This window comes from Triplophysa rosa, linkage group LG13, assembly GCF_024868665.1.
Source record: "Triplophysa rosa linkage group LG13, Trosa_1v2, whole genome shotgun sequence".
Classification (NCBI taxonomy): Eukaryota; Metazoa; Chordata; class Actinopteri; order Cypriniformes; family Nemacheilidae; genus Triplophysa; species Triplophysa rosa.
In genome coordinates this window covers 6564763-6577252 of record NC_079902.1, presented here as the reverse complement: position 1 = coordinate 6577252, position 12490 = coordinate 6564763, and the positions used below count along the sequence as shown (strand labels likewise).

Here is a 12490-nt window from a genome sequence, read left to right as displayed (position 1 = left end):
TAAAAGCCACTTCGGCCTACTCGTGTTACAAACTTTGCTGCTTAATGCAAAATATATATACAAATGAAAATACGGTTTCATTGAAATCATATCGTTACAATAATAAACCATAGACACATCTCAATGTTTGCTAATAAAAACGTACAAAATTACTGCATTTGCTAATTTTTTAAAGGCCACTTAGTGCTGCTGTAGAACCATTTTGCAAGATACGTAGCTACAGAAATAATAATATAGAAATGTTTTCACGGTTTAACGAATTATTTTTTTGCAGCCACTACTACATTCAGATGAACTTTAGGACCAGATAACATGATTTAAAAAAAATGAGAAACCAAGTCATGTAATAGAATACATCAAAATCCTTTAAGAATCTTATTTTTGTCAAAATGCTCATGAAATAAATACTTCTATTTGAATTCTTTTATTTACTTCCTGCACCTACAAAGGTTCTCTAAGATTAGTTTTTACATTAATATGCTTTTCACATACTAATAAAGAAACTTGATTAAAGAAACACGAAAAACACAAATATGAGTAAAACAGTCAACAAACAGTCTGAGGAATGTTTTATTTAATAAGAGGAAAAACAGAGACAGCAGTAGCATTTAGGGCATAAAATGTCAAACTACACTTTTACAATGCTTTTTTTTTGCTGATGAATGACAATTACGTAAAAAGCAATTTCTCAGTCTAACTATTTTTTAAGGAAAAAAAACATTGGATACACTGTTTAAACATTAGACATCATCATAGAATAAAATCATAGCGGTTATATCAAGCGGCAACGGTTCACTTCTTTCCTCCATTAGACTGTGCTTTGGCTTTCTCCTTTTCCAAATATTTCTAGCAAGACAAAAAACACTTATTTAATATATAATTGATTTACAATACAAAGTAAATAAATATCATTGATTTACAATACAAAGTAAATAAAATAAATACAAAGGAAATTGAAAATCACCTTAAGTTTATCGTAGTGTGCTTGACTGCAGCAGTGAACCTTCTTAGCAGTTTCCTCATTAGAGTAAAACAAGAAGCAGACTCTGCAGTAGTATCCCATCTTCACAAACTCCACACCTAAAACATTCAGTTTAAAACACAAGTTAATAGCAATGTCATCTTTCAAGACATTGTTGTGCTAGGCAACAATTTGTTCAAAGAAAATGTACTTCAATCAGAAAAATATTTTGAGTTTAATTTGAGGTATCAAACTACAATCAGAACTGATTTTGACAAAGAAATGCACTAAAATTAACTAAAATATGGCCATCAGGGGACAGGCAAACAAGGGACTAAAATAATCCCATCAATTTAAAGTCAGGTTACACAAAATGACTTATTTTCTAGCAAAAACTAGGTCATCTTACCAACTGGGACATTAGGGTCATGTGGCCCAAGAGTAGCAAGGCTAGTTTCCAGCTTTTTTTCAGGTGCTGCAGATGTATTGGCTTTTTCCTCGGTTTCCAAACTCTTCTCTGACACGGCAACAGGGGGCGTAACAACAGCCTCCTCTTTAGTTTCCTGTTCAAATGAAAGCACTGGATAAAGCTAGTGTAATATCTTAGCAACTTGCAAATTAAAGGAATTTTTTTTTCTTACTGTTCTGAACAACTAAAAAAAACACTCACAGGTTCAGTTTCCATTTTCTGGACCTCTGGTGTCTCACTGATTTGTTCCTCCTCTGGTTCTTTGTTCATCTCTGGATCAGTTACTAGAGAAACACTTTGACTTTCCTTTACGTCCTGTTTCTTCACCTCCTCAGGCTTTTCCACTTTAACCTTTTTAGGAGACGGTTCTTCGTCTTGCTTGGTGGTACTTTTGGTAGAGCTGCTGCTCTGGGCCTCAGCTTCTTCAGGACGTTCCCTCTTGGATGGGCGTTTCTCCTCGGACTCTGGGCTTGGAGGTCTGTGTCTGCAAAAGCAAAGATACTTCATATTAGAATATTATAATTTCTCAACCAAACAAATGATCGGGAAAATCCATTTCTTATGCAAGAGGATGATCTAATCGTAAAACTGACCCATGTTTGAGTTGCTTATATTTCCTGCTGACATAGACAAGCAGACGTTTGCCTTCAAATTTAGGTTGATTTTCCCTGTAGGCCACTGCCATTTTCTCAGCATCTTCCCCTCTTTCCATCTCAATGAAGCACTGAGTAAACAAACATATTTATTTAATCTTGTGCATTTTTATCTAAAGCGATATATTTATGGTATACAGAAACAACTTTTAATCATTGAAGATCTGTTACCTCATTGCGTAATCGATTCAGAAAGTATCTTCTGATTTTTCCAAATGGCTCAGCGATTTTTAGAATTGCCGCATCTGATGCTTTGAATTGTGGAATGTTACCAATGTAGATGACTCGGCCACTCTGAAAGTATCACACAAGCGTGTGTTAGATGTCTTATTCCTTTACGATTAAAGGACTTGATTCAAAGGCAAGTTTATAGGCTCCCTCAGACTTACCTGGATGGTCGGATAACTCTGTGAATGGTAAACCTTCACTGGTTTTCCACACACAGATGGCATGACATTCCCACTGTAGAAACCAGCCATTGCTCTTGCCTCCTGTTCATTGGCGAGTTGAAGAAAGGCCTTTAAGAACATGAGTGAGAAAATAAACGTGAGTGAATCATCACCTATGCATCGAGTTTCTGCTTATAACTACACAACAGCTGATGTGTTTAAGAGCCGTTACCTCCGGCCTCACGTCCAGCACCAGATGCCGCACCACTGTCCCAAACGGCTTTGCTAGAGCAAGAATTTCATCAAGATAACCAAAGCCACGCTTAAAGCCAACAACATTGACAACTCTCAATCCCTGCTTTTAAAAAACACCATTACAATTGGTTAATGGCAAAAACATACAATAAACAAAATGTAATATGCTAACATTAGTTGTGCGACAAATTAAAGGAATAGTTCACCCAAAAATTTACATTCTGTCATGAATTACTCACTCTCTAGTTGTTCCAAACCTGTATAAATGTCTTTGTTCGGTTGAACACAAGAATGGCACCATTGACTACCATCTTTTGGGTGAACTATCCCTTCAAAACAGTCTAAAGAAACCAGATGTCATAAATGAGAAACTCACCCCATCGTCCTTGGTGCTTCCTAAAAAATACAAGAAGAAAAAGGGTAAATGCACTAACCTTGATGAACAACACACAATTATTTTCTCTTACACCAGTTTTTATTACTAAACTAGTATCATCAGTTTTTTGAATGGCCAATATTATGACAATACATTTGTTTATCGTCCTTAAGCTCTAAAGCAGTGGTCACCAACCCTGCTCCTGGAGATCGACCGTCCTGCAGACTGCAGCTCCAACCCTGCTTCAGCACACCTGTCTGTAATTATCAAGCAAACCTGAACACCTTGATTAGATAGTTCAGGTGTGTTTGATTGGGGTTAGAGCTGAAATCTTCAGGACGGTCGATCTCCAGGAGCAGGGTTGGTGACCACTGCTCTAAAGGCTCAGTGCCAAAAGTTTAAGTAGTTACCTGAAGGGTTTTTAGCTCTAGACTTTGAGTCTTGTCTCTCAGAGTCCTCCTCCTCTGCTAACTCATCCAGAGTAACAAACTCATCCAGGTTCTCAGGAAAGTCAATTTCACCATGACTCTCCTAAAATAGAAGATAAATTCAGTCATATATCTGCAGTTCCAAACTAATAAACATGCATCAAAACCCCAGAAAACATCCATTTACAAGCCTTTAAGTCATTCCAAACATGACTTCCCTTTGTTTTTCACCTTGCAATGACAGTCTTTTGAGACCATGGCCTGTTAAAATTACTAAAGAGGACCTGATAAGTAGTCCAGTGTAACTTGGCACTAAATTCCTAATTTTCTGAAAGCATAATTTAAATATAAGTAATTGCTTTAGGATTTAAAAGATTTATAAAGCAGAGAGGAAGATGTGCAAAAGTTCCTGCCTGATGGGTATCGTCTTCTTCAGGAACCTCATCCTCCGCTTGTTCGTCATTCTGTTCCTCTGATTCCTTAGGAAGCTCATCTGCATTCTCCTCCTCCTGCTCGGCCTCAGACAGTGCAGTTTCCTCTGTCTGAGCCTCCTTCTGTTTCTCCTCAGTGTTTTCCTGGTCCTCCAGAATGTCTGTGTCATCTGCGTCTTGCTTGTCTTCAGAGTCTTCTTGCTCTACGTTGGTATCAGGATCTGGTGATTGTTTACTGGTTTCTTCTGGGTCACCGGATAGGATGGCATCATCAGGCTCTTCATCTAAAGCCTCTTCGTCTCCATCACGTGCTTCCATAACATCTGCTTCTTCATCTCCTGACCCATCTCCCTGGACCTCAGGTTCACCTTCCTGCTTTGAGTCCTCTTCTTTCTCAGGTGAACTTTCTCTGGCTTTGGAACTAGAGGACCTCTGGCTTTTTGATGAAGATTTGTCACCAGATCTGCTGGTGCCGGTGCTACTGCTGGTCCTGCGGGTGGGCTCCTCCCCCCCTTGCCCCCCCCTGCCTTGTGGGATCCTAGAATATCATGCATATCACTTTGGGATTATTTAATTTGTATACATATTCATGTATATTCTTTGTTTGTTTTCGAGTCTTACTGTTAAGGTATTTTTTGTATTTTAGATTTAAATTAGACTTGAGACTAGATTAGATGGGTAGGAAAGAAGGATGTTTACCTTAGAGTCTTGTACTTTGTGGAGATGTTCAGCCTGATGGATCTTCTGTTGATAGTCAATGGATGTAGAGTGTAGTACTTGACCAGCATTTCAGCATCTTCTGGATTGCTCATTTGAACAAATGCCTGCTTAAAAAATCATTCATTATACAGAGTGTTTTTTTAAACACACACATGCTGGAACATGCTTTATTTGTAATTTACCTCATCATTCAGGAACAGATGTTTCTCAACGATACCAAATCGACGAGCGATAGTGAGTAGCTCCATTTTCTTGTCATTCCCTTGTGGCAAATTGGAGAAAAACACCACCGGACTATCTGGTACCTTTGCAGGTCTAGTGTCTCTGTCTGGTTTTCCAGATTTCTGCAATGGTTAAACAATTGACTTCCTTAAACATGCACTTTGTCCTTGTTGAGACCATTTGACCAGACAAATGTTCCTAGCGTACAATTAATTGCAGGATACTTTTGCTTGTGGAATAACTGTGGAATACTGTGAATAGGGTATTTCTGGAACTCTAACTGCACGATAAATCGTTAAAAAAACGCACGTGCTGAGGTGATTTACTGCGATTTTTTGTGCCGGGTTAAATGCTGCTGCACCTAAAAGCCAGAGCCAAGCTGCTCATAAACACAATCGAAACTGTCGCGATCTCAATCACACTAGATGGGTCGATTTATGCAATATAAATAGCGATTAATCGTGCAGCCCTAAACTTTTACTTGTTTCTATAGTCAAAAGACACGTAAAAAAATCCAACATGACCGCAATATTCAGCCAGTGCTCGAAAATCCTACTGAATGCACCTTCAAATTTTAAAATGCTAAATCCTTTCATGCCATCTTACCTCAATGACCAGCAGTTCCTTTGACAAATAAATCTGTATCTCTTTCCCATGCAAAATGGCAGGTTTACGCTGGTAATGATTAGCCATGGCCAAAGCTTCTTCATGGGTCTGCATCTCCAGGAAAGCCTTCGAAAAATGAAAAGTCCAAAAACAGATAATGATATTCAGGGCTTGACATTAAGCAATGTCAGGTGGTTGTCCTTCGGACAAGTAAATTTGTCATTCACTTGTCCGAGTACTTGTCCAAAGATAAAAAAATGATATTTCATTTGAATTATAATATAATATAATCAATATAATTGTTTTGGATTTAGATTGGTCAAGTTTGCTTCTAAGCATTTTAACTAGTATTTACTATAGTAAACTGCAGTAAAATTCCTACTATATTGTTCTTGAACTTTAGTATAGTATACAGTGTTTATCAATTTATTACAAGGGCACTTCAATTTTCAATAGTACGCTACAATACTTTTATTTTGACGGGTCTTTGGAAAGACGCTTGTTTGTAGATAGCTTCACTCAAACACTAAAACGCTCGTAAAATAAACTCTCAGAGCAACTCTGGAGATGAAGTTCATGTGTTCATGTCCTCATACAGAGCAGACGCAGATAAATCCTCGACCATCACTCATGTTGTATTTTAAACTGTGCACGTAATTCACTCAGACACGCAGAACAGCAAGATGACATTTAAATAACAGGATTCCGCGTGCGCATGGACTCTGAACTGCGCCATTGATTATTGTCACACACAAACAAGCACAACCACGACAAACACGCAGCTCTGTCTAATTCACATATTCTTATTATTCTTATTATTCTACATATATGTCGCACTGTTCTTTTTTTCCAAGTTACTTGTCCGGTCGGGCAAGTAAAATTCTCTCTCACTTGCCCATACAAAACATTTACTTGTCCCGGACAAGCGTTAATGTCGAGCCCTGATATTGCACCAATTAAATGAGTCAGAATATATAACAGAGCTGCTCGATTGTGGCAAAAATCATGATTATTTTGGCCAATATTGAGACCACTAGGGTGAAGATAAGACAATCTTTGCGAAACAGAATACAGCACAATAACCTTTTTACCTCATTTTATTCATAATTGTTGGAAGTCAAAATTGAAATAAAAAAAAGATTACGATTACTTGCGCAGTCCTACTATATAATAAACATAAAATTATAATGTTTGAAATCAATACTATAAAGCACCTTCAAATCTTAAATTATGGTTTCTACCTTTACACTAATGGCAGATTACCTTGTTCTTCAGTACTAGATGCTCTCGGATGGTGCCAAAGGGTTTCGCCAAAGCAAACAGGCTGTTTGAGGACAGTGGTTTTCTTTCATATTTTGCCACGACCACCCTACTTCGTATCTGTAATACAATCAAATGACATGAGTGCACTGTATTGTTCATACAACAAAGCATATGGTAACTAAACAGCAACTTTATAAATCAACCACACTTCAAAGAGTGAAAGATGATTGATATATCAGTTTTACAGATTAAAATGAAAGCGACTCACTCAACCGGACCAATTATTACCTTGGGTGCTGTCGAATATGAGGTTGTTTTACTATTCATTCCCACAGTGGTATTAGAACCTAAACACAGTGCTTTACATTAGCCAGTGTGTCATATCTACATTCTCTCTATAAAAACACAGCTGCTGCGTTTCTGATTTATTACCCCAGTTGGAGCTCATCCCTGTTCTCTGTAGTCCAACACCGACTGGCGCTGCTCCCAGCAACCCATCAGAACGGTTCTTTGTGTTGAGCGAAATGGATGTCGACCTGAGAGAAATTCACTGTTAATGTTCTCTTCTAAATTTTGGATGTCTCTGCATGACTCACAAAAGTAGTGTTTTGCTGAAGTACATACATGCGACTAGAGGGCATGTGGGGATCCCAGTCAGGGTACCTACAAAAAAAACACCAAACACCAAATTCAATTGTTGAGTTCTTCATGTACTATAAATGTATTTTGTAGTGAGTGTTTCACTGTGCCTACACCAAACGCGACCAGCACGACCGCATCCAGTGTGGACGAAATGTGAAAATTATTATGGGTTCTAATGCTTTTATTGTCTTTTGTCGGGTCGCATCGCGTATTTGTAGACACAATGTTAGTGTAATAAATAACATTTCAATGAAACAATCACATGGCTTTGAATAATGTGTGGTAGGTGTCAACTTTTAAGGGGCTTTCTTATCTTGTTTGGAGCTCAAACAGCCTTCACTTACATTTGCAAGAGGAGTCTGCGGTTTTCAGAATGACGAATGCCAGTTGTGTGCTGAGTCCATTCCTTTACAAACACAAGAAAAGGATAAAATGAATATCCTGGATCCTATAATCCCACAACAAATTTGTTAGAATCAAAAAATGTATATAGTAGTATGGGCCCAGAACTAACTTAAAAAGTCAAGTGTGTCAAAAAAAAGCCAAAGACAATGTACAGAAAAGAAACTGGACTGTATATTTTTAAATAAAGCCAAACATTAAGACCAAGACTCAGCAGTAACAGTTAACAAGAGTGTCTAATATAGTTAGCCAATGTGTTCTTCAATGAGAATTTCTCAAATTGAATACAGTAAGATGTGCAGATTCAAAGTCAACATACTTTTGAATGATTTCTTTCCCATCATGTGATGGCGTCTGCCCAGGGAAAGGAAGTGTGTGTGCAAGAGGACAGCGGCTAAAAGTACTCACCATGGTAGAGTGCACATCAAAATCACAAAGGGCGCACACATGGGGAAACATGAGGGGCATGACTCCCAAGAAATCCTGTACTTTGCCCTGAGACGGAGTGCCCATTCTTCTCTGCATGAACATGTCGTCAGATGCTGATGTCGTGGACATGCCAAGGCCACGGTAGGAATCACTGGAAAGCTCAGAATATTGGCGGTCTTTGGTGCCACTGCTGCCGTAATCTAACATGTCGTACCCTCGACCGGACGAGTCTCGCATGGAACTATAACCGAATTCGCCCTGCGAGCGGCTTTGAGACTGCCCGCCAGAACGCTCCATTCTTCCGCCCTGCATATCACTCCAATCTTCTCGGTCTCCTCTGTACGAAGTCTCAGAAGAGCGGATCGACAGATCGCTAGGCATGCGGCGACCGGTTTCCATTTTGCGGTTCTTAAGTTGCATGATAAGATGGGGCAAGGTCTCCACGCTGATGTTCTCCTCTGGAACTTGTGCCAGTGCATCTAAATCAGTCGGTGACAGACCTAGGCTGGCAAAGAGTTTCATGGTATTGCTAATGTGGCTGCCCGATCGTCGAGACAGCTGGGAGTCGTGGTCTTTTCCCTCGCCTCCGACCAAACTAGCCATGCTGCTGTGTGACTGGGAAGAGGACCCGTAGTGATCGGAGTGCATCTCACCCATACTAAAGTTCAGAGTCTCGGCAGCAGCCAGAAGCCCGCGGCCAACAGCAAAGCCTTTCTGAGCACCATCGCTGGTCAGCTTTTGGGACATGGCTTAGAAATGATACAATCTCAGATGAGTGGGAATTAAGAGAAACAAAGTGAATCAAAAAATGTCCGCAGAAAGACAATCCGTCTGGAATACAAGTCTGGATCTCAAAGAGACTTATCTTGAGGGATAAGATTGGTCCTCCTGAATGAAACGGGTCTGCAGAAACACAATGGAGCAATGATTTCTAGAATGCTCACGAAAATGGTTAGCAGTGGTAGAGGAAAGCAAGACAGTAAGCTCCATAACTGACACAATGTAGGTAATAAAGGTCAAATATCATTAAAATGCATCAGAGGTACAAATGGACAGTTTGGTGACCAATTACACCATTAAATGAAGATTCAAAAGTTCCAGCAATACGAGTAACAAGTATTTTTTTTATGGAAGGTACAATAGGAAAAAGAATTTGAATCAAATTTAGATCCTTAAACGTGGCCGGGAAAGACAGGGAATGTAATGCAAATTCTTGGCCAAGAAGAAACCAAGGACAAATAGCACTAATTCTAAAAAATGGCACATCCAGGAATGGAAACAAATCTGATGGAGAACAGATAAAGCTAATCTGTTATGGACTCAACCATACAACTTCCCAAAAATCAAATGCTCCCCCAAAAAAGTGTTTTGATAGCAGCAAGCTGCAATAGCTGGACTATAAGTAAAACACAACAGGGTCGAAGAGAGATTATCTGAACAGAACAAATTTGGTGAACAAGACTTGCATCTTCTCGCAAAGAAGTGAAAATGTACATGCAAATAAATTTATCATGATTAGTAACGGTGGGGGTCATTTTCAATGAGACTTTAGAAGTTGGAGCAAAACAAAAATTGATGACGACATCGTCTCAAAAATACAGCTTGTATGTCTGTTTAGTATGAGCAAAAAGTTATTGTGTAGGCACAGCACACACAAATAATAATTAAAAGAAAAAGGAGAACCATTTTCTTTTAAAAAGTTATTTTTCTTATGGTTAAAATTGTACACTGTACGAATTCCAGATTAGGACCATTGACAGATCAGATGCAGTATAAGAACTTTAAAAATTCACGTCACACCAGAACCATTTCAAATGAATTAGTGACCTGTGAAAAGGAGTGAACGAAAAAAGAAAGCTAAAATCAGTCCAAAATACACATATAAAAATACCTTTTTCTACTGAAGTCAATCTCGAATCTGAACGTTCGTGAATAAAAAGTCAATGGACACGTTAAACATCAACTAGTCGACCTTGAAAGGCTTAGCTTTACAAATATTATTGTAACGTTACTGATGTAATAGGCGATGCACTGATAGCTCGATTGATAACACTGTTCATAGTTTGCCTTAATATGATGCTTATGCAACTTCACTACAAAATATATATTCAGTCAAAGTCCGCACAGCACACAAAAATATCCGTAAAACATTCCGTTTCGGTTCAATTGAAGGTAAAACAGAAAATATATGCAGTCATCGGCCTCCCATGCAGACATTCGACAGCCTGATAACTACACGGAATATCTACCAATATTATTTTTTTAAATACATGCACGCAACTTTAAACAAGACTAGCTACGGGGCATTTAATTTGGACGTGCCGCCGCGACGTTCCGACCTACCACGAATAAATCATCTGACGTAAACTGGTAACTAGTTTGATCCTAAATTACAGATATTTACTAATATCATACTGATTTAGATGAAAGAATGTAGCCATGCTAACCACGAGCTGCAGTGATAAAAGTGAAAGAAAGACACGCCAGAGACAGGCATTACACAGGCGTGACCAGGCCGAACCAAATCCTGCAAACGTTAGGTAATGAATATGATTTAATGTAATTTGCGATTCAAAAAAGAAGTGCTGTAATATCCTCTGATCTTCGATTGGATTGGGTTTTACTTACATTTTCGTTCTTTGTGCGTTTTCGTCTTCTGCACTGCGCGGTGAGAATCACGAGCAGCTACTGGCACGGCAACAAACGCACCAGCGCGAGGACGAACACGACCAGCAATTCTTCTCTTACTTCCGGTAGTTATTTCAAAATAAAAGCTTTAAAATTCCTCAGTAGGCATCATACTACCAACGATAACAACAGCAATTGAATGAATTAATACATTTGTGTTCATATTCCAACTGCATAAAATCTTTAAAAATAAAAAACAAATACTCTCATTCTGCTTCATCGTGTTTTTTATTCCACATTAGTGGAAGAAAAGTATTGTTGCAAAATGAAACAAAAGGTCTCAACACAAATATAATATAAACACCATATTTAAGCTAATGACCTATAATAGTTAAATTCTCCCAGATTACTGTAAAATAATATACAGTAATATTCTATATCAAGATGTATTTTCTGCCTTTTTTTGTTAAGTTACTAATTAAAATCATCACCATTTGTAATGTTTTTCAAACGAATACACTGAATCATAAACCAAAAGATTTTTAGGAATTATTTGTTTGCCATTGTCTCAAATACCTTCTCACCCTGCAACAGCACCAAAAATGACTGTGGCATGTGTTGTGTCTGCTTATCGATTGTTAACAACATCTACTACATCATAAACTCATTCATAAGTTAGCACTGTTACCTCACAGCAAGAAGGTCCCTGGTTCAAGCCCTGGCTGGGAGAATCCCTCTGTGTATCCATCTGCCTGTCTGTCTTTCTATATATCTGTTTGTCTGTAGGTCTCTATGTATTGATCTGACTCTCTATCTGTCTTTTTATATATTTATTTGTCAATATGTCAATATGTCTTTCTATCTACTTGTCTATCGGTCCGTTTGTATAACTATGGCCCGGTTTCACAGACAAAGGTTTAAGACTAGTCCCAGACTAAAATGAATGTTTGATTGTCTTAAATGAAAATAACCTGCCCTGAAATACTTGTATCAGCGCCATTGTTTTGTCTCGAGATGCACACCAGTAATGTTTTTTTTTCCAAGGCATTTATAGAAAAGGCCTAGTCCTGGTTTAAGCTAAGAAACTGGGCCTATATGTCTGCCTGTCTTTCTATGGGGCAGTTTCCCGGACAGGGATACGCTTAAACCAGGACTAGGCCTTAGTTAAATTAGGATATTTAAGTCATTTTTAAAAACATACTTTACAAAAAAACTCACTGGCGTGCATCTTAAGGTAAAACAATCGATATATTTTAAGATATGTCAGTGTTGTTGTCAATCAAGACCTCTAACATTTAAGTTAGTCTGGGACTAGGTTTAAGGCCTGTCCGGGAAACCGCCCCAAAGTGTCTTTTAAACGACTTCTGTTTTGTCTGTCTATCTATCACTCCCTCAGTCAGGAAGTAATTGTGCAAGACTGTCCCATTTCTAAAAAATGCCGAAGTACAGCGAAGTACCGCTTCGGGGTGGTATTCAAAGCTAAGCCTATCCCATCCTGCAATATGACACTTTTTTTGCCCGGATCTTGCAAGAAAAGCAGAAAACTTTTCGGTAAAAGTTACATAATTAGATATTACATATAATTTGGTAGTAAAATGTTACACATTTTATTGGTG

At 38.4% G+C, this 12490-nt stretch overlaps 1 protein-coding gene across 3 annotated transcripts; it reads right to left on the bottom strand.

The window, feature by feature from the left end:
* Nucleotides 1–552: 552 nt before the first annotated feature.
* matr3l1.2 (matrin 3-like 1.2) lies at nt 553–10988 on the bottom strand. 3 transcript variants are annotated; one of them, XM_057349692.1, is made up of 21 exons: nt 10875–10988; nt 8226–9149; nt 7760–7821; nt 7398–7436; nt 7206–7309; nt 7062–7120; nt 6774–6890; nt 5511–5636; nt 4865–5026; nt 4662–4789; nt 3945–4500; nt 3514–3634; nt 3104–3123; nt 2705–2830; nt 2473–2601; nt 2255–2377; nt 2024–2154; nt 1632–1914; nt 1371–1524; nt 965–1080; nt 553–846 (listed from the first exon to the last, which is right to left on the bottom strand). In XM_057349692.1, exons 2-21 carry the CDS (start codon nt 8991–8993, stop codon nt 793–795), a joined length of 3378 nt encoding a protein of 1125 aa, XP_057205675.1. In that variant the 5' UTR covers nt 8994–9149; nt 10875–10988; the 3' UTR covers nt 553–792. The 3 variants fall into 3 exon arrangements, with proteins under 3 accessions (XP_057205675.1, XP_057205677.1, XP_057205676.1); XM_057349694.1 differs by having other exon boundaries at nt 2705–2827; XM_057349693.1 differs by having other exon boundaries at nt 4662–4786.
* Nucleotides 10989–12490: the final 1502 nt, after the last annotated feature.

Coding starts and splice junctions, on each gene's coding strand:
- matr3l1.2 (XM_057349692.1), bottom strand. CDS start 8,993: ATGTCCCAAAAGCTGACCAGCGATGGTGCTCAGAAAGGCTTTGCTGTT. Junction 7,310..7,397: donor CACATGCCCTCTAGTCGCAT/GTATGTACTTCA, acceptor AATTTCTCTCAG/GTCGACATCCATTTCGCTCA. Junction 2,378..2,472: donor AGAGTTATCCGACCATCCAG/GTAAGTCTGAGG, acceptor TGATACTTTCAG/AGTGGCCGAGTCATCTACAT.